General features: G+C 40.2%; 2 protein-coding genes and 4 non-coding genes across 8 annotated transcripts; 1 reads left to right on the plus strand and 5 right to left on the minus strand.

Moving 5' to 3' along the window:
* Positions 1-3,286: 3,286 nt before the first annotated feature.
* rps7 (ribosomal protein S7) lies at positions 3,287-7,592 on the minus strand. The gene is made up of 6 exons (XM_046836011.1): positions 7,438-7,592; positions 7,278-7,349; positions 6,396-6,539; positions 5,028-5,092; positions 3,838-3,988; positions 3,287-3,398 (listed from the first exon to the last, which is right to left on the minus strand). The coding sequence occupies exons 1-6, from the start codon at positions 7,510-7,512 to the stop codon at positions 3,321-3,323; spliced, it is 585 nt and encodes a 194-aa protein (XP_046691967.1). The 5' UTR covers positions 7,513-7,592; the 3' UTR covers positions 3,287-3,320.
* On the minus strand, positions 3,592-3,812 carry LOC124377480. The gene has a single exon (XR_006924098.1). It is a non-coding gene; the product is annotated as a small nucleolar RNA SNORA73 family (small nucleolar RNA).
* On the minus strand, positions 4,716-4,936 carry LOC124377483. Its single transcript, XR_006924101.1, has one exon. It is a non-coding gene; the product is annotated as a small nucleolar RNA SNORA73 family (small nucleolar RNA).
* Positions 5,175-5,395, minus strand: LOC124377482. Its single transcript, XR_006924100.1, has one exon. It is a non-coding gene; the product is annotated as a small nucleolar RNA SNORA73 family (small nucleolar RNA).
* LOC124377481 lies at positions 6,639-6,862 on the minus strand. The gene has a single exon (XR_006924099.1). It is a non-coding gene; the product is annotated as a small nucleolar RNA SNORA73 family (small nucleolar RNA).
* Positions 7,593-11,987: 4,395 nt separating the features above from the next.
* On the plus strand, positions 11,988-18,490 carry rnaseh1 (ribonuclease H1). 3 transcript variants are annotated; one of them, XM_046836009.1, is made up of 9 exons: positions 11,988-12,365; positions 12,571-12,675; positions 12,765-12,874; positions 12,973-13,119; positions 13,266-13,365; positions 13,501-13,555; positions 14,092-14,176; positions 14,330-14,454; positions 15,344-18,490. In XM_046836009.1, the coding sequence occupies exons 2-9, from the start codon at positions 12,608-12,610 to the stop codon at positions 15,425-15,427; spliced, it is 774 nt and encodes a 257-aa protein (XP_046691965.1). In that variant the 5' UTR covers positions 11,988-12,365; positions 12,571-12,607; the 3' UTR covers positions 15,428-18,490. The 3 variants fall into 3 exon arrangements, with proteins under 3 accessions (XP_046691965.1, XP_046691964.1, XP_046691966.1); XM_046836008.1 differs by having other exon boundaries at positions 11,988-12,675; XM_046836010.1 differs by lacking the exon at positions 11,988-12,365 and having other exon boundaries at positions 12,957-13,119.
* The last annotated feature ends 1,253 nt before the right edge of the window (positions 18,491-19,743 follow it).

Genomic DNA, 19,743 nt, shown 5'->3' on the forward strand with positions numbered 1-19,743 from the left:
ATTGCTCTTTACAAACTCTTACTGGCCGAAGCAGCACGTGAACCAGGAAGTGATGCAGCTCTCAGTTCTGCTCAACCAGCTGTTTATAGCGCGTGCTAACTGGGCTTTGTTTACAAAAAACCCCAAGAAAACAAGGGAAAAAATGGACAGTCCAAAAAGTTGTTTTATCGGAGATTTGCAAAAAAAAAAAAAAAGCAGCGATGTGGAAAATATTCTTGGGGGCGGATTAACAACAGAGACTTGAAGATCTGCATGGAGATGCTATTTTACATCTGTAGGTTACAATATATCTCCCTTTACAGTTTTATACCATGTTATAGGTTTTATTGCCCGTTTGTTTTTATAAATGCTTGAAAAGTAAGTGTGTGTGTATATTGTTGAGATTGGAATGGCCGCACGTATGAATGGCTATGACTGTAAAACAATAGCTTGTCTGGTCATCAGTATGAACGCCAACTCGATATCAATCGCCCCAAAAATGTATAATAAAATCTTTAATGGTCAGTCATTCATTTCTATGCAGACTGTATGAATAGAGTATGAATGACCACCAGAGTTTAGCAGGTGGCTCTCAAACAGGGAGAGAGAGAGAAGGATCAGACATTGTCTCAGATAAATGTTTGTAGGAATCTCATTTGTTATGAACATTTTCATAAAATTTGAAATATGAACTCATGGGACATGTGGCTTTCAACCCAGTACTTTTCTGGATTGCTCCAGGACTGATTTCATGTATTTAAATATGAAGAAAAAAAAATTCAATTCGGGAATTTCTTTTTTCACGGTACTTCAACAGCTATAACTTTTTGAGCAATATCAACTTTGAATAATGGACATTAAATTTAAAAGTGTTTTCTATTTCAATTGTGTATGTAGCCCACTTTTATCAGGAACTGTTAACATTTAAAGTTAGGTAGGGCATTTTCAGCTGTGAGTCCCAAAATCTGTGCCAAAGGCTAACGGGTTAAAAGTGTGGTTTATCACACCTGTCACACCATATCTGCTTACAGGGGCACCATACCATAGATGATCCTGGGGCCTGACCCCAACTTCATAAGAAGCTAGGATCTGCAAAGAAGAGAATTCCGTTGTGTTTATTGTACAGTACCAGTCAAAAGTTTGGACACACCTTTTCCTTCAACGGTTTTCCTTTATTTTTATTATATTCAACATTAGACAACAAACAACCCAGGATATATATATTTTAGATTGTCCAAAGTAGCTACATTAAGCTTTCATGACTTGATTCTCTCATCAGATTCACAAGGTAGTCACCTGGAATGGTTTTCAATTCACAGATGTGCCTTGTCAACCTTCTTAATGTACTGTACAAATCCATAATATGACACTGTTAAGTGAAGAGAAAACACAGTCCATCATTACTTTAAGAAATTAATGTAAATTGAAATTTCCTCATTAAGGACTATCCCAGAAATGAAAGTGCTACCTCTGCTGCACAGGATAAGTTTATATTATTATAATTACCATCCTCAGAAACCTCAAATGGCAGACATTGGAACAGCCACTGTTCAGAGGCGACTGTATGAATCAGGCCTTCATGATCAAACTGCAGCAAAGAAACAATTATTTCAAAAGAACAAGCAAAGACACTTGTTTGGGCCAAGAAACTTAAGGCATGGGCATTAGATCAGTGATAAATGATTAGATTAGATAAATGATTAATTCAAAAGTAGAGATTTGTGCTTCTAATCACTGACTTTGTTAGATGTAAAGGGTGAATGGACAGTTCATGAATGTGCAATTCTAACTTGGAAGCACAGTGGGAGTGGTGTGTCGGTGTAGTTCCTTTTCTGAGAACACTGCTGGTCAAAGCATTTTTAAGGGACACGCCATCCCATCTGGTTTGCACTTAGTATGACCTTCAAAAACAAAGACCCCAAACACACATAGGTAAGTGAAGATCTTTTGTCCAAGATGGAGAGTGGTGGCATGCTGCATCAGATGGCCTGGGCACCACAATCACCAGATCTAAGCCCAACCGAGATGGTTTGGGATGAGTTGGACCAGAGAATGAAGAAAAAGCAAATCAACTCAAGCACTCAACACCTCTGGGAACTCCAAGTTTGTTGGAACACCATTCCAGGTGACTATCATGAGGCTGACTAAGAGAATGCAGTGTGTTGTCATATCAAAAGGTGGCTACTAAAACATTCTGGGTTTAGTTATTTAGTAATTATTTGTTTAGTAAAAATTTCAATGTTTCCAGTATTAACTTATTGCTGGAAACAATAAAACTAAAGAAACACCATTCATTCAATAAGCTGTTCAAACTTTTGACTGGCACGTTCCATGTAAGAAAAAAAAAAATAAAAAAGCTGTTTCTGTAACAGAAAACTCTCTGCTTAAAGATGTATGATGTGCAAGAGAGTGGAACACTGACTTCATAAAAGATTTAAAATAGTTCTTTGAACACTTGATACTTGTGTAAATGTAATTCAAGCAAAAACAAGTAGTTTTGTTAGAGTACTATTTAAACAAGGGATTTGCACTTTTAGTCTCTTCCTCAATCACTAGTAACTGATGCTGGTAGAAACTGTTAAGTTACCAAGATACTGCAATGCTTTTTACTGATTTTGTATAATCAAATATTTTCATATCTTTGAAAGATCCTTTAAAAGGTCCTACTTATTGTGATGGCTGCAGAAGCAGAACTATAAACAAACCAGTACCAACTTCATCATTTGATTCAATTACTATTGTTTAGTAGCCTGCATTACTACAGACATCTGGCAGTGTTGAAATAAAGTATATGAAGCAAACAGGCACCCAGCTGTTGGATAAAACTCACTGTAGCATTGTCAGTCTATGACCTTGTTTAGTTAGTAGATACACACAACTGAGGTCTATGTGAAGGCGCTTGTTTTGAGCCTTAGATGATGAGATAAAAGGTACTACTAAGTAAACCCGAAAACTGCCAAAAAATGGATATAATTGAACTAAATTGTGATTTCATTCAAAGCTACCAGAAAAAACATTTTGTTCCACAGGAGCATTTATGAATGATAACTGCAGCAAGAAAAAGTATTGGAGACTCTCATGGCTCCATTTTCTTATTTTTACATAAGCATCTTTAACAACCACTTTCGCAGTCACTGAAAACGTGTTGCTTCCATGGTTAAAAGCTACTGGTACATTGTTTAACAACTTTGTGGAAAAATGTACTACCTTAACCAGCAACATTGATGAGCAGCTTCAGTGCAAATCAAAACTGACCCATTATAAACGTGCAAATGAATGCACATTAAATAAAGAAATATGGTGCATGTGATGGTATACAAATTTATTTTGCCATCTGCACTTTACAGTTGGAACTCTGGGAATTCAAATACAACATCTTTGCCTGTGAGCTTCTTGTAGACACCAGCAAAGGTCTCAACCTAGAAAAGAAATTACAGGGAATTAGATAAAAAGTACACAACGTACCAAAAGTAACACTGAAGGATTAAACTTATCTAACTGTCCAATTTTATTTTATAAACTAAATATAGCATTAAATGGTTCAACAATTTAAGGTCCAGTTCACACCAAACAATATAACCACCCATCACTTAAACAAGAATGCTAGAAAAATTCTGTGCACTGCATGGTTTACCTCCCCAGTAACGGCCCATAAGGCTCTGGGAAGACCTAGGAATATACAGGACGCCGTCCTCACCAGCTAAACGCCGGGGACATGCATGCTATCCAACGTCGTGGAACGGGATTGTACGTCATGGCACCAGAGTGCTACGCTCCCATACGCCACACGGACAGAGCCACATGAGAGCCGACTCACAGGATGTCCACGTTGGTCAGGTTGAGACAAGCAGCACTCACCTTGTGTTCAACATTGTTTTGCTGCGCCTTGTCGAGGTGAACCTTGATGAGCCGACTACTGTCCAGTTTCACGCGAATCCTCTTGCCAACAATCTCACTGGGGTAGACCAGGTCTTCAAGGATGGCGTCGTGCACGGCAGTAAGAGTTCGGCTATAAAACAAAACTATAATTAACCCTCATGATCCTTTGATATTCTAGTAAACAGCACTATATATAATCCTAAAGTATTCATGCACTAAAAACACTATTCTTTCATTTGAAATCTTTTACTGGGCTCAAATAATTCAATTATTTTTGTGGACATTCAGAGAAAATAGTCAAAGCCTAACATTACCAAGTGAGCAAATTAGAGGCTGCTCCATCAAAACTTTTAGAAAATGTTCATAACTGTTATAGTACATTAAGGTACCAGGCACAGCATGTATTACAATAGACACAGATTAGCATACTGAAATATGTCTTCTCTGTGATGAACGCTAAAGCTTAGTAGCATTTTAATCAGATTGTGATTAATTTCCCCATTTGCATTTCACCCATAGTAGTAGGTGCCATGACTTAATTATGACTGGGGGGCTTAACATATAATGAAAAGTAAGACCATTCTCACTCTCGTTATTGGACCAATTCTCTAATATTGTTTCATCTAAAAGCAGTAAAAGGTTTAGGGGTATTGAAGACACTTGTATTCAGCAATAACTAACAAATAGCAGAAAAAACATGGCCATATCACCCACTCCTACATAAGCATACGTTGAGTTCTTTAAATGTATACGGTGCACAAAAGGTTTGTCCCTTGCAAGTCAGTTTCTGAGCAATAAAATAAGTCTATTTCACATGTACTGTTAAACATGATCAAAGCAACAATTTTTAAAATATTGAGTGTGCACTGCATGGTTTACCTCCCCAGTAACGGCCCATGAGGCTCTGGGAAGACCTAGGAATATACAGGACGCAGTCCTCACCAGCTAAACGCCGGGGACACGCATGCTATCCAACGTCGTGGAACGGGATTTTACGTCATGGCACCAGAGTGCTACGCTCCCATACGCCACACGGACAGAGCCACATGAGAGCCGACTCACAGGATGTCCACGTTGGGTTATTTTTTAGATTGCATGATCAGTCTAGGTCAAGTACATTAAGCATCTACCCACACTAAATAATGCCTGTAATAAGAGCCAAGACTTACCTCCTGGGACGCTTCTGCTTGTTCTTTGTGCGACTTTTCCTTGTGGGCTTGGGCAGGATTCTCCTCTGTAATAAAAGAAAAAACCCTTGTTTAAAAAATAAAAACACAAATATGCAACTTCTAAGCATTCGGCTTTAGATCAGTTGAGATTGTGCACTGCATGGTTTACCTCCCCAGTAAAGGCCCATAAGGCTCTGGGAAGACCTAGGAATATACAGGACGCCGTCCTCACCAGCTAAACGCCGGGGACACGCATGCTATCCAACGTCGTGGAACGGGATTTTACGTCATGGCACCAGAGTGCTACGCTCCCATACGCCACACGGACAGAGCCACATGAGAGCCGACTCACAGGATGTCCACGTTGGTTGTGTACAATCATATAGTATCAAATACTGCAAACCTTCTCAAGTAAAGCTAATTTCAAACTGACAAACTTTCTCTTAAGTGGTTTGGAGTTGGATTTTTGTTTTAAAAGTGGAGTATCAGTCTATAATTCGATACAAATATAAACGAACCATAAGATCTCAAAAATGTGTAACAGTACAAATGGTCACCAAACCACAATAGCTTGACTTGTTTCTATCGAACAATGAGGAGACAAAATTATGAAACTATTTCATGTTTTGGACAGCAGACAAACACAGTGCTGTATGCACCACCCTCCAATCATAAACTAGCGCTCGGCCATGTGACAATGCCCACAAACATTGTATGTTTTATACAGTGTATACTGTAAATTGCTGTTTTGCTAAATTATGTACTATAATTTTAATTAACAATTTACAGTATACTACATCCTACTGATCATTATTCTTTAAATCTCACGGGTAGACCAGGCCATGTCTCCAATTACAATATTTAAGTTAAGATGGGGCCACAGAAACACATCTCAATCGTAAGTCAGGGACTTGCATTATTATTACACTATTTCAACTGTTAGTGTTCACCATGCACGTTTTTCTTATGAATAACCAGAATAAAATCCAGCTATTTTTGCTTTTGCTGATACCCTAAAGAGCAAGTTCTTATACATACATCTCCCTTGTGTTGGTGCAACACCATATTGAACTGTGGCTACTTAATTCTGAATGATGCTGGACTACAAAGTCTGCCAGTCAGATAAATGGAAGAGTTTGTGTCACTGTGTGCAGTGTACTAACTCATTAAACAGACATTTGGACTCTTACCCAAGCTACCACGTCAAGCCTATCTTGCATATCAAGGAAGTCAGAACATTTGGCTGGTTAAACACTAGAGCATTTACTTGACCAGTGAGCTAGATAATACATGTCTTGCACATTTGCACCAAACTTCCAGTGTGTGTGTGTGGGTGTAATATATATAAAAAAATGGCAACATCATTACCTGTGCAATAAAGACCACATGCTTGCCACTGAATTTCTTCTCCAGCTCACGCACAAGCCGCACCTGAATCTTCTGGAAGGCCTTCAGCTGGGGTACGGGCACGAAGATGATGATTGCCTTTCGGCTACCACCAACCTCAATTTCCTGAAAGAATAAAAATCCAACAGCGTTTCTCCACAACAGCCCCAAACACAAGACATCACATGATCACACAATGTAAGAAATAACATCCTCAGAGATTGAGATTGTGCACTGCATGGTTTACCTCCCCAGTAAAGGCCCATAAGGCTCTGGGAAGACCTAGGAATATACAGGACGCCGTCCTCACCAGCTAAACGCCGGGGACACGCATGCTATCCAACGTCGTGGAACGGGATTGTACGTCATGGCACCACTAGAGTGCTACGCTCCCATACGCCACATGGACAGAGCCACATGAGAGCCGACTCACAGGATGTCCACGTTGGGTTGGTAAATATTCAACACAACTACACCTAAAGCCAAGTTTTCTTATCTATTTACAATTTTTTTTTTATCTATGATTTGAGCACTTCTCTCCCAACATGCCACCAAATCTTAGATGCATGAAAGTAGGGGTAGAGGTGGGTGGGGATGGGTTAGTGTTTAAAATCTAGATTGATTAGAAATCACAGTGATATTCTTTCATGCTTTCTTACTAAATACTAGATTTATCAATTTAAGAATTCAATTATATACACACAAATGCAAGAGAAGTCTAAATATCTGAGTATTTCCATAATGATGTGCATAAGCATGTAACTGAGAATGGGTTTAACCCTCGTGTCTTATTTACCAGCCAGTTAATGTGAATCATGTTTAGGATTTACCATATACATTATATAAATTTATATAAGATCTGACCTTAGCAGCAGTAATGTTGAGCTCCCGCAGCTGAGCCTTCAGATCGGAGTTCATCTCCAGCTCAAGAAGAGCCTGTCACACAGGATTAAAGCCAAAAGCTCAACAAACAATAATCAGATTACAGGGGATGTATGAAATAATGTTTGGTTTCTGGTCTTACCTGGGAAATGCCAGACTCGAACTCATCTGGCTTTTCGCCATTCGGCTTCACGATTTTCGCGCTGCTACTGAACATGGCCTAGGACTGAGACAACACAGGCACCAGGTCACACCTCAGCCACAAGCTTCTCTTCAGCTACATATAAACTGGGGCTGCTGTTTCAGATAAATATACAGCACAGACATGTAGAGGTTTACAAAAGCACCAGGCATTGTGCACTACAGCGGTATGGTGAACTACAAGCCCTGTGAACAGAGGGGAGCAGTGTGGCGAAAAGTGCTCTCGGCGTGGGACCGTTAGCATTAGCTAACACCAGCTCCACACTGAGGAGCAGGAGGTAAAACTAGTCAGATTTACTCAGTTTTATATCCAAATAAAGTTCATTTCCTCTTCCTTAATAACCTATAATATATACTCCGAGTAAACCACAGCCCCACAAGCAGGCCCGAGCCATTTCTACCGCGCTTCTCCAAGTACACTGAGTTACCTCGTCTCGCCATGTCACAAAATAATCACTCCAAACTACCATCCGACTCAACAAGCGCCTTTATCTAACGCATCCCGGTGTACTTACACCATACAACCAAAAAAATAAATGACCAACCGCCTATTTTGACCATTTTAAGACGCTTTCGGCTCGAGGCATTAGACTGAACTAACCTACCTCAGTCAACGACGGCCTGGAAAGAGGCCGTCATCTCGCGAGAGGCCGGTAAAAGCGCGTCGCCCCGGAGCATCATGGGAAATGCATTTGTTTTTCCGGTCTGTAGAGGGCGCGCGCTGCCTTGTGAAAGCATGCTGAAGAGAGCGATATCAATAAACTTTATAAAGTACATAAAGTACTTTATAAAGTGCCCACTGCTTGTAGGGCACTTATTGATAAATATAGCTATAGTAATAATTCATCCTCACATCTTCTCACTACTAATGTTCTCTTATTGTGAGCTCTTTAAATAAAAAAAATAGTCATTTATTTATGCGATTAAAGGACCCTCTGATTAGACTTAGCATAGTATAGTATAGTATATGTTAGACAGTTACAGTGGTTTTCCTTTGCGTGTGTGCTTAAGAGTTTACCAATGTTTACATGAAGTTCTTTTTTATGCAAGAAAACTACGACTATAGATAGATGGACAAGCAGGCTTTTATTCGAATTCCAACCTTATAGAATACAGTACAGGGTAAAACAAAAAAAATGTTCCTCAAGGTTCCTCAAGGACCAAGGTGCTCCATGAGACTACATACATTAACAAAAACAAAAACACAGACACAGAATTACCCCAAAATAACTGGTGCACGAAATAAAGTTTATTTAGTGCAAAATGAACAACATAAAAGAGTAAGAAACAGTCATAGGTTCTCTGTTAAGATAAAATGGCCTCATACATCTGCCTCTTTAAAACCAACCTGCTGCATGTCTTTCTTCACCACATACATTCTTCTGCTGATATACATACATATACATGTATATATATATTATATGTATATGTATACATTATATATATATATACACACACATACACACAGTGAGTAAAATAAGTATTTGAACACCCTGCTATTTTGCAAGTTCTTCCACTTAGAAATCATGGAGGGGTCTAAAATTGTCATCGTAGGTGCATGTCCACTGTGAGAGACATAATCTAAAAAAAAAAAATCCAGAAATCACAATATATGATTTTTAAACTATTTATTTGTATGATACAGCTGCAAATAAGTATTTGAACACCTGAGAAAGTCAATGTTAATATTTGGTACAGTAGCCTTTGTTTGCAATTACAGAGGTCAAACGTTTCCTGTAGTTTTTCACCAGGTTTGCACACACTGCAGGAGGGATTTTGGCCCACTCCTCCACACAGATCTTCTCTAGATCAGTCAGGTTTCTGGCCTGTCGCTGAGAAACACGGAGTTTGAGCTCCTCCAAAGATTCTCTATTGGGTTTAGGTCTGAGACTGGCTAGGCCATGCCAGAACCTTGATATGCTTCTTACAGAGCCACTCCTTGGTTATCCTGGCTGTGTGCTTCGGGTCATTGTCATGTTGGAAGACCCAGCCTCGACCCATCTTCAATGCTCTAACTGAGGGAAGGAGGTTGTTCCCAAAATCTTGCAATACATGGCCCCGGTCATCCTCTCCTTAATACAGTGCAGTCGCCTGTCCCATGTGCAGAAAAACACCCCCAAAGCATGATGGTACCACCCCCATGCTTTACAGTAGGGATGGTGTTCTTGGAATGGTACTCATCATTTTTCTTCCTCCAAACACTATTTAGTGGAATTATGACCCAAAAGTTCTATTTTGGTTTCATCTGACCACATGACTTTCTCCCATGACTCCTCTGGATCATCCAAATGGTCATTGGCAAACTTAAGACGTGCCTGGACATGTGCTGGTTCAAGCAGGGGAACCTTCCGTGCCATGCATGATTTCAAACCATGACGTCTTAGTGTATTACCAGCATTAACCTTGAAAACGGTGGTCCCAGCTCTTTTCAGGTCTGGGCTGATTTCTTACCTTCCTTAGGATCATTGAGACCCCACGAGGTGAGATCTTGCATGGAGCCCCAGTCCGAGGGAGATTGACAAACATGTTTAGCTTCTTCCATTTTCTAATGATCCAACAGTGGACCTTTTTTCACCAAGCTGCTTGGCAATTTCCCCGTAGCTCTTTCCAGCCTTGTGGAGGTGTACAATTTTGTCTCTAGTGTCTTTGGACAGCTCTTTGGTCTTGGCCATGTTAGTAGTTGGATTCTTACTGATTGTATGGGGTGGACAGGTGTCTTTATGCAGCTAACGACCTCAAACAGGTGCATCTAATTTAGGATAATAAATGTAGTGGAGGTGGACATTTTAAAGGCAGACTAACAGGTCTTTGAGGGTCTGTCTAGCCGATAGACAGGTGTTCAAATACTTATTTGCAGCTGTATCATACAAATAAATAGTTTAAAAATCGTATATTGTGATTTCTGGATTTTTTTTTTAGATTATGTCTCTCACAGTGGACATGCACCTACGATGACAATTTCAGACCCCTCCATGATTTCTAAGTGGGAGAACTTGCAAAATAGCAGGGTGTTCAAATACTTATTTTCCTCACTGTGTATATATATATATATATATATATATATATATATATGTATATGTATATATATATATATGTCCCTTCTCAGCACACATCCAAACCATCTCAATCGTGCCTCTTTCACCTTGTGTCCAAAACATCGTACCTGCACGGTCCCTCTAATAAGCAAATTTTAATCCTGTTCGTCCTCATCACTCCCAATAAAATCTCAGCATCTTAAACTCTGCCACCTACATAGCCTCTTAGCCTCTACAACATAGCAGGTCTGACTACAGTCTTATAAACTTTTCCTTTCACTCTTGCAGATACCCTTCTATCACATATCACTCCTGCCACTCTTCTTCATTATGCCTGCACTCGTTTCTTCACTTCTCTAACACACTCTCCATTACTTTGCACCCCAGTTGACCCCAGGTACTTAAACTCATCCAAAATGGAAGAAGCTTTGGTTAATTATTTACATCACAAATAACTTTCTTTCGGCATCTCCCATGAGGGGTCGCCACAGCGGATCATTCGTATTCGTGATCCACATGTTCGATTTGGCACGTTTTTACTTTGGATGCCCTTCCTAACACAACCCTCCCCATTTATCTGGGCTTGGGACCTGGACTAAGAGTGCACTGGCTTGTGCAACCCTAATGGCTGGGGTTGGTTCCCTGACCGGGAATCAAACCCTACCTGTGATTTTTTTACAGGGGTTTGTAGACTTGATATTGTTACTATATTATATCTGGAAGTTAAGTCATATTAACTTGACTTCTATCTGGTTGAGTCGAAATGTTTCGTCACTCATCTGAGCAGCTATTTCCGTCTGAGTGAAGTTGTGGCTAGATTGCACAATTTGTTTATCTTGGCATTGGATAGGGCTCCTTAGGTGTGGCTTTTCTGGTGGACTGGTGAAGAGGTCTTGATCTTCTTGGGGATAGAAAATTCTTCTCTCAACAGAGGTGGTGGTCTTAGGCATAACCTGGGGGTAGCTTAGTGCTTAAGGTATTGGACTTTGTATCTGAATGTCACTCCTAGGCCACTGAGCAAGGCCCTTAATCCTATAGCTGCTCATTTGTTAGAATGAGATAAATGTAAGTCACTCTGGATTAAGGTGTCTGCCAAATGCCATAGATGAACCTGTCTTCTAGCTTCCCCCCCCCCATCCACTCCCATATTTGCTGATTGTTATATAGACTGAAGAAGCTGTTTGGATGAGCAGTGAAATGTTCAGATCCAACCAGATAGACGTCCAGTTGACATGAAACAACTTTCAGATAACTGCACCTGGATGACTGAGAATCTTCACAGACACACTTACACAGATCAGGCATAATAATAAGACATTATAACAATATGACAAGTGAAGTGATTATTTAAACACTGATTATTTCTGATTATTATTAGCACCTGTTAGTGGGTGGGATATATTTGGAAGCAAGTGAACATTTGGTTCTCAAAGTCGATGTGTTAGAAGCAGGTAAACTGGGTAAGAGTAAGGATTTGGACGAGTTGGACTAAGACAAGCTAAGGCTCATTGATACACGTGGGGAGGGAAGTCTGGCAAGTGTGGTCTGATCCAACAGACAGGCTCCTGTAGCTCAAATTGCTTAATAAGTTAATGCTGATCAGGACTATTTCTGCAGCAAAAGGCGACCAACACAACACAATAGTAGGCAGTTGGTCATAATGTTATGCCTGATCGGTGTATATTGTATATGCTGTGTATTCCAGGCCACTAGGTGCACCAAAGCGTTTGTTAGACTTCGTTATATCTAGACGAAGAAGAAGCAGTGCAGCGTCTGACCTGCTGGATGAGGATGAACTAGACTTGTGTCGCAGCAATTTATTTGTTTACTTTTGGTAAATATTTATTTAGTCGTGTTACAAAAAAAAGTTCCCCACTCTTATAGACCCAGATATCCGCCATGTTTGGCTAACTAGCTAGCTAACAAGTCTTATTTTCAGTCAGGGGATTTTAGGGATTTCTTGGTGAACAGTCTGAGTCTGGGTTTTGTTTACTAATGGACTGAGAAGAGGTTATGTTGAGATTGTCCACTGTGTCTAGTCTTTTACGCAGAACTCTGTGTGTCCGTTCTGAGGAAATGAGTAAGAAAGGTAGTTTTTTTTACGCCGTGAGGAAAGGACACAGGCCTGGTGTGTACAAATCATGGTAAGAACCACAAGTTCTTACATTCTCCTCTAACACATCCAGTTTAATCCTTACATCATGCGTCAATGTCTCTTCCTTTTTCCCCAAAGGGACGAGTGCAAGTTTCAAGTGGACAGATTCCCTGCTGCTCGCTATAAAAAGTTTGCTAGTGAAGATGAAGCCTGGGATTTTGTAAGAAATGAGACAACGTCCACAGAGAGTAATTATCAATCCCTGTATTTACTCTTCCCTGGTTTTCTTATATGGTTGTAATAAAGAAGTAAAGCTCTTTATTGCTCAAGATTTTTGTGTCTGTAGAGTCTGAAGCCACTTTGCCTAGTACAAGTGTTCCTGTTGGCTCTAAGAGGTCCATTGAAGATGATGAGGGTGATGTTGGGGCGAGCAAAAAACGAGCAAAACATGAGCCTTCTGTCGATGATGAGACTAAAGGACTCACTTGCATGGGTAACAAATTGGAGCTTTATTTTAAGTAAGAGGATCCTTACTTGTTAATCAGCAAGGAGAATTGAAGTCAAGTCTAAACGTGTGTGTGTGTGTGTGTGTGTGTGTGTGTGTGTGTGTGTGTGTGTGTGTGTGTGTTTTGTCTGTAGGAGATGCAGTGGTGGTGTACACAGATGGCTGTTGTACGAACAATGGGAGACATGGAGCTCGTGCAGGAATCGGAGTGTACTGGGGCCCGGATCACCCTCTGTGAGTAACACCCTTTAGTAGGGTCATAAGAAGCATATTTTCTAAACAAAGGTTGTGATCTCAAAGTCTTTAGTAACAAGTTTGGAGTCTTTTTTTCTGAGCCGTTTCGTTTGTTCTTCGCTCAATTTCCTGCAGTAACGTTGCAGAGAGGTTATCAGGGAGACAAACCAACCAACGAGCTGAACTACAGGTGAGGATGAGGCTGTCATAATCAGGTCATTTAAAGCGGTCAATCAAGTAAATAAAACGAGGGCCGCTTTCTGTCGACATGGATTCGGCTTGCTCTTTGATTAATTTCAGATTGTAGTTATGATTAATCATCTAATGGCTTTTGATGACAAAGTTAAAACAATACAGCAGTGCTCAGGGTATTGCATACACCAACTTCAATACAGGGAGTCGGAATACTTTGAGCTTGTATTCAGTTCTAGAAATATTGACTCTCAATTTACACAATGATGGAAAGAAACCTTCAATTTTTTTATTTTTTTATTTTGTTATTTATTAATTTTTTATCTCTAACCAAACTCCTGTATCACAATCATTAGAACACTTGGATCATATGAACTAGAGACAGAAGCAAATACAACTGCTTTATTGGGCTTATATATAAAGCCCAATAATGCAGTTGTATTTATTTTTTTTTTTTCCTTCTCACCTCAAGTACGAACATTTCTGCTTTGTCTGTTTGCTGCTCTTAAATTCTTTTTACATGTCTGATGTCAGGCAGCCTGCAGGGCATTGGAACAAGCCAGAGATATGGACATCAAAAAGCTGGTGCTCTACACAGACAGCAAGTTCACGATTAACGGTTTGTCACTGCCATCTGAGTTCATATAAAAGCAGACTTGAAAGCACTTGATCACTTTTATCATAGTTTTAATAGTTTATGATGTAACACAATCTTCATATTCACATTTTCAGTGTAGCTCATGTAGTCCTGCATGTTTTCTGCTTAATAAAGGGATTACCAGCTGGGTAAAGAACTGGAAAACCAATGGCTGGAAACTCAGAACAGGTGGTGAGGTGGTCAATAAAGAGGACTTCCAGCAGCTTGATGAACTCAATGAAGAGCTTGATGTTAAATGGGTATGTTTTCTGATACAGTAGGTGTGGTCGCAATCAGATTCAATTAGAACAAATACATTGGGTGGTGTGTGTGTGTGTGTGTGTGTGTGTGTGTGTGTGTGTATGTATGTATATTGGTGGAACCCACTTATCTCGACCTCTGTTAACTCACCAACCCTATAATGTCGACGTTTTTGAAGTGGAACCGCCAAATTCTCGCTTTGTCCTAGCATTTTTAATCGGTTATGCCGATATTTTTTACATTATTTTTTTTTAATGTCGCCGTACCCTAATATCTCAAGCACAAGGGGGCAAATTTGCCACTTAACGTCGGTTATGTCAGGAATCCCCCTGCCACGCCCTCTTCGGCTCAGTGATGCACGTGGGGAGTGAAGGTTGAACCGTGTGGTCTGATCCAACAGATGAGCTGCTGTAGCTCAAATTACTGAAAAAGTTCATTCTGTTAATGATCGATGGGTCTGAACTGTTTCAGCAGCAAAAGGGGACCAACACAATATTAGGAAGGTGGTCATAATGTTATACCTGACCGGGGGCCGTATGTATGTATGTGTGTGCCCATGTCCAGACCTGTCTGTTCTGTTCCATATAAGGCTAGATTAGCTTAAAAAAAGTCTATTCGAGTAGAAAATGTTGAAATTGACTCACTTTACCATGATGGTGAGAGATTGTTCTGTTTCATGTCATTTTTGTATCTACCATCAAAAAGCTGTTTTCCTACCAGTGACAAACTGAACTCTTATTTACTTGAATGGGGATCAATCCATTCGTCTTTCCACATAATTAATTTACATCTCTTCTTTGCCTCTGGGCTTTAGATTGGTTTATTAAGAAATCATTAAGTATTACATTAAATGAGAAGGTCTAATGTAATGCATTCTTTATATTTCAGATGCATGTCCCAGGTCATGCTGGTTTTTTGGGAAACGAGGAGGCAGACAGACTCTCCAGAGAAGGAGCATCAAAACCTTATTAGTAGTTGGCTTTAGTTAATGAAGACTGCTGCTGCTGTTAAGCGCATGAGCTCAGGTTAATAATGGTGTTCATGTGTTTTGTCATTGTGTAAAGTCCCTTTTCTTTGACATTTTTCATATTTTCTTTTCCTTTTTGAAATTTTTTTCAAATGTCATCATCGCAAACCTTACATGCTTCTTAAAGGAGTTAAATGTTTTTTTGTGGATACGTTAGCTGTAATTAATGGTCTTTAGACCATATTATGTAATTTATTTATTTCAGGGTCCAGTTTATAATGTGGAGTTTTTGACAGTGTGAGAACCCACTCACGGTAATACCGCAGTGTAACACCAGATGGCACTAAAGTTTTTTCCTTTGGTTTGGTACTGACTCGAGGCATAACGTGTTTATAAAAGAGTGAAAAGAAATGCAAATCAACATTTTAAAGCATTTCTACATCACTTAATTAGTTGTACTGTTACTTTCACCACTAGCAATCTTTCAGGGGGGAACCTAAGCTCAGAACTTTTCATTTATTACATATGTTACACCAAACATGGACTTGTTTATGTCTGATTACTTAACCTAAGATGTATGATTGTGATGGTTTTTCATCATTTCTGTTTTATATTTCTAGTATGGTAAATGTAAGATGCATATTACAGCATGATGATTGGAAGTACACAGAGCACTGTGACCTCTCAGGTACGAGCTCAGCAGTGAGATGGTGTCCTCTGAGCATCGTGCGTTTGTTTCCTGTCTGGCTGGATGAGTGCTCTCTGCAGTAAGCCTGTGTCTAGACACCGATGCTACATGTTAAAATTCTGATAAGCCCTGCAGCAAAGGGGGAGAAGTAAGAAGATATTCTCCTTCATGAGAAGAAGGCAGGTGTGAATCCCAACATGCCTACCAGCATGCTCTGTTCTGATCTCCACTGCAGCGCCTCAGCTCCTCTGGAGGCCTGTGGAGACGTGTACCGTTGATGCTCGGATATGAAGGCAATACCTTTGGGCTGAGACTGAGGATTCATATCACTAGCAGGGTGTTGAGCGTGTATCACCTCACCCAGCTTGTAGTTGTCGTTTTGCGCAGAACTCCGTTGTGTGTAATAGACCCAGGTGACATTAGTATACCGTGCTGCAGTCTTTTTGATGGAGCTGAAAGAACTTTAGCTAGAGCTTCAAGCTCAACTCCTTCTGACAGACTGGTGCGTGGCCCGTTCTGGCACGACACACGCATGCAAGCAAATAGCTTTCGAAGAGTTTATGTTCTGAATCAGAGATCCCTCCACCTTTCTCTGTTTGATAGTCAGACACTGTGCTAATTCGCCAAAGATGAAGGGAGTGGAGGAGGGGCAGCAAACGTGCTGTCATTAGCGCGCATCTGGTCTCACTGCTCTTCAAACAGTGCCTCGCAGCTGACTCGGCTCCTCCAACCTGGGAGCAGAAAGTGTAGGGGAATTTCCGATAATGAATCCAGTGCGAGGCCTGCTTTTATTATTTTTTTTGCCATAACATCAATGGCGGTGCCCCGCTGTGCAGGCACGTGGAGTCACAATCAAACACATTGGCACATCATAACCAAGCAGACATCTGTTTCCATGACAGCTGTCTGGAGCAACATCAGCATAAGTAACTCCCGCCTCAGAACTTAGCCTGACTGTTTGATATCTCTAGTGAAATAGAGAGGAAGAGAATTCTGTTAGGAAGGCAGGCTGGTGTGGTGTTTGGTTGCACTAATGTAGAAAAGGAAGTTTGAAGCAAGCATGATCAGAAACCTGAGCGGTGAGTGAACCAAATCTTGATGATCTGTAGAAAAGCTACTTGAGAGGAGAGAGAAGCAATACAGATACTGCTAAGGGTTGTGAAGCTTGGTGGGAATAAATCTGGGAGGAAGCAATCTCGGTGCCCCTTCGGCAGCTCTGAGTGAAACATACAAGAGGTTCGGCTCGGGCCACTTAATCTGTGTAAATGCTTTGCTCCGGACCTGTTCTGCCAGGGATTGTGCTTTTCCCTGCCTGACCTGCATATAGCTGTGAGGTGGACTGTTACACACAGAAATTAAATCTGACCTTATTTACCCAGATTGTTTCATTTGTTATTGTTGCACCATATAGTGATATCTTTGTTGCCATCTGATAATCACACCTACATGTCTATTTTGAATATCAGAGCCCAGATGTAGTCTGCATTTACTGTTCCAGAATAGCTTTATACTGGATAAAAGGGAGTAGTTGTGGATTTCCTTCTGTGGACACTATAGCATTATTAAGGTAAGGCACATCAATGTTTCAGTTCATCCCAAAGGTATTTAGTGAGGTTTAAGGGCTCTGTGCAGGTCACTCATGTTCTTCCACTCTAGCCTTAACAAACCATACAGAGCATATAAAGACCTCATGCATATTTGTGTGCTCCCAACTTTGTAGCACTGATTTGGAAGAACCATTGCACAGCTATTAGAAATCTTTCTTAAGTTTGAGCCTATAATATGTTTCAGTAAACACTGATCAGGCATCAGTGTTGGTCCCGCTTTTGCTGCTTTCCTGACCCATCGAGCATTAACAGCATTAACCTCTTCAGCAATTTGAGCTATAGAAGCTTGTCTGTTGTTCATCGGACCTAACAGTCCAGCCTTCGTGCTCCACGTGCATCAGTAAACCTTGGCCCCCCATGACCCTGTATTATGCCTAGATGGTGTATGTGCAATGAACGCATTGGGTCTTCAAGTTCTATGTGGCCTGCTTGCTGCCTCGCTGTTTGTGATTAGCTCATCAATTCATCACTCAGGTGAAATCTGCTGCATCCAGTTAACATTGTAAGAAAAATTCATCTTACTGCCTGTAAAGTATTTTGGGTTTAGGGAAGATTTGAAGGTAAATTCTGTCTAAAGTCTATATACAGTTCTCTGTGTGTGAAAATCCTTCTGCCCGTCTGGTACCAATATCATGGTTAAAGTCGCTGTGATTTACAATTTCCCCCAATACTGATGTTTGATGGGAACATTACCTGTGTCTGCAGAATATTCTGCATTGTGCTCCAGCCACATAATTGGATAACTGAATAAATGTATTGGTGTTTCTATTAACGTGGATGGGGGTGTATATTGAGAATGACTAAGATACTGCCAATGAAAATCTTATCAGAATGAAAAACAAAAGGTTTATGTATTGTCAAATGAAAAGACATGACACGAGGGATACCGATAATTGACACTAGGGCACAACCATCAGAAACATCCTTGCTGGTCTGGAATAATTTTCAGAGGGTCAGTTAACTCCATAATCTATTAAACTGTTGACAAAATGTCCAGGTCTGGAAGTCTGGAGGAATACTGAATTCTCTCACTTGGTGTTTTGATGATGGTGGTTTGATGAGAGTGCTGTCTAATGCATCACTATAAAACATGACATGACATTTAACTGGGTTCAAATCTGGTCCCTGTGAAAGCCAAAGAATATGATTTACACCAGTTTCATACTCATAAAGCAAGGCAGTGAGCCCCCGAATCATTGAACATTGTCATTCTGGAGGAGACCCACTCCCATCAGGTCAGAAATGTTTCATCACATAGTAAAGTTGATCAGTCAGTAGAATCTTTAATCATTTTTCTAAGAGGATGACTAGATCTAAATCATGAAAACAAAGCAAAACAAAACAAAAAAATCTCCGGAGGAACCACACGTCAAGACACTGGCATATAATTTGGGGCAAATATAGATATGAAATATAGATGTTGACATTAGCTCTAAAATAATATAAATATTAATTAAAACATTAAATTGTTTGTGATACTGGTATTATCAGTGTTTTCCCCTTTCTATGTGCAAGTTTGCATCCTACAATAATTCGTCAGTTTCAAACTGAGCTTTACTGAGGTTAATTCACATTTGATTGGACTGTTTTAGCAATTTTTAATGCGCTTTCTATGAGTTCCACCACTTTCAAATTCAACATTAACCCCTGTATAACCCCTGTAATACCCCATCCAGAGTGTATCCTGGCATTCTGCCTGATGTCCTCGAGATCTACTTTAACCCTGAACATGATAAAGTGGTTAGTGAAGATAAATGAATGAATTTAAAATAGATTTCATGAAAAATTGCAATTGTTGGACCTATAAAACCCACATACTTTTTAAAGCATTTGTTCATCGATCAATAAGTGGGTTTTGTTGCATGATGTTAAATAAAGAAAAAGTAGTGAGATCAGTGAAAACTGTGTTTAACTACAGTCTGGCCAGTACATGTTGTTATCCTGTGCAGAGATCAGCTTGGCAGACTCTCGCTTACCCTTGACCATGAATCTGGGGAGAGAAACGGAGAGCAAGTCAGGACAAGGT

Source organism: Silurus meridionalis, chromosome 23, assembly GCF_014805685.1.
Source record: "Silurus meridionalis isolate SWU-2019-XX chromosome 23, ASM1480568v1, whole genome shotgun sequence".
In the NCBI taxonomy this organism is placed as follows: Eukaryota; Metazoa; Chordata; class Actinopteri; order Siluriformes; family Siluridae; genus Silurus; species Silurus meridionalis.

Bases quoted from the DNA above. Each gene is read 5' to 3' on its own strand.
- rps7 (XM_046836011.1), bottom strand. From the start codon at position 7,512: ATGTTCAGTAGCAGCGCGAAAATCGTGAAGCCGAATGGCGAAAAGCCA. The intron at 7,350-7,437 runs GTAAGACCAGAA...CCTGTGTGACAG, and splicing joins TCGAGTCTGGCATTTCCCAG to GCTCTTCTTGAGCTGGAGAT. The intron at 3,399-3,837 runs GTGAGTGCTGCT...TTTCTTTTCTAG, and splicing joins AAAACAATGTTGAACACAAG to GTTGAGACCTTTGCTGGTGT.
- rnaseh1 (XM_046836008.1), top strand. From the start codon at position 12,545: ATGTTGAGATTGTCCACTGTGTCTAGTCTTTTACGCAGAACTCTGTGT. The intron at 12,875-12,972 runs GTAATTATCAAT...TTGTGTCTGTAG, and splicing joins TGAGACAACGTCCACAGAGA to AGTCTGAAGCCACTTTGCCT. The intron at 13,120-13,265 runs GTAACAAATTGG...TTTTGTCTGTAG, and splicing joins TAAAGGACTCACTTGCATGG to GAGATGCAGTGGTGGTGTAC.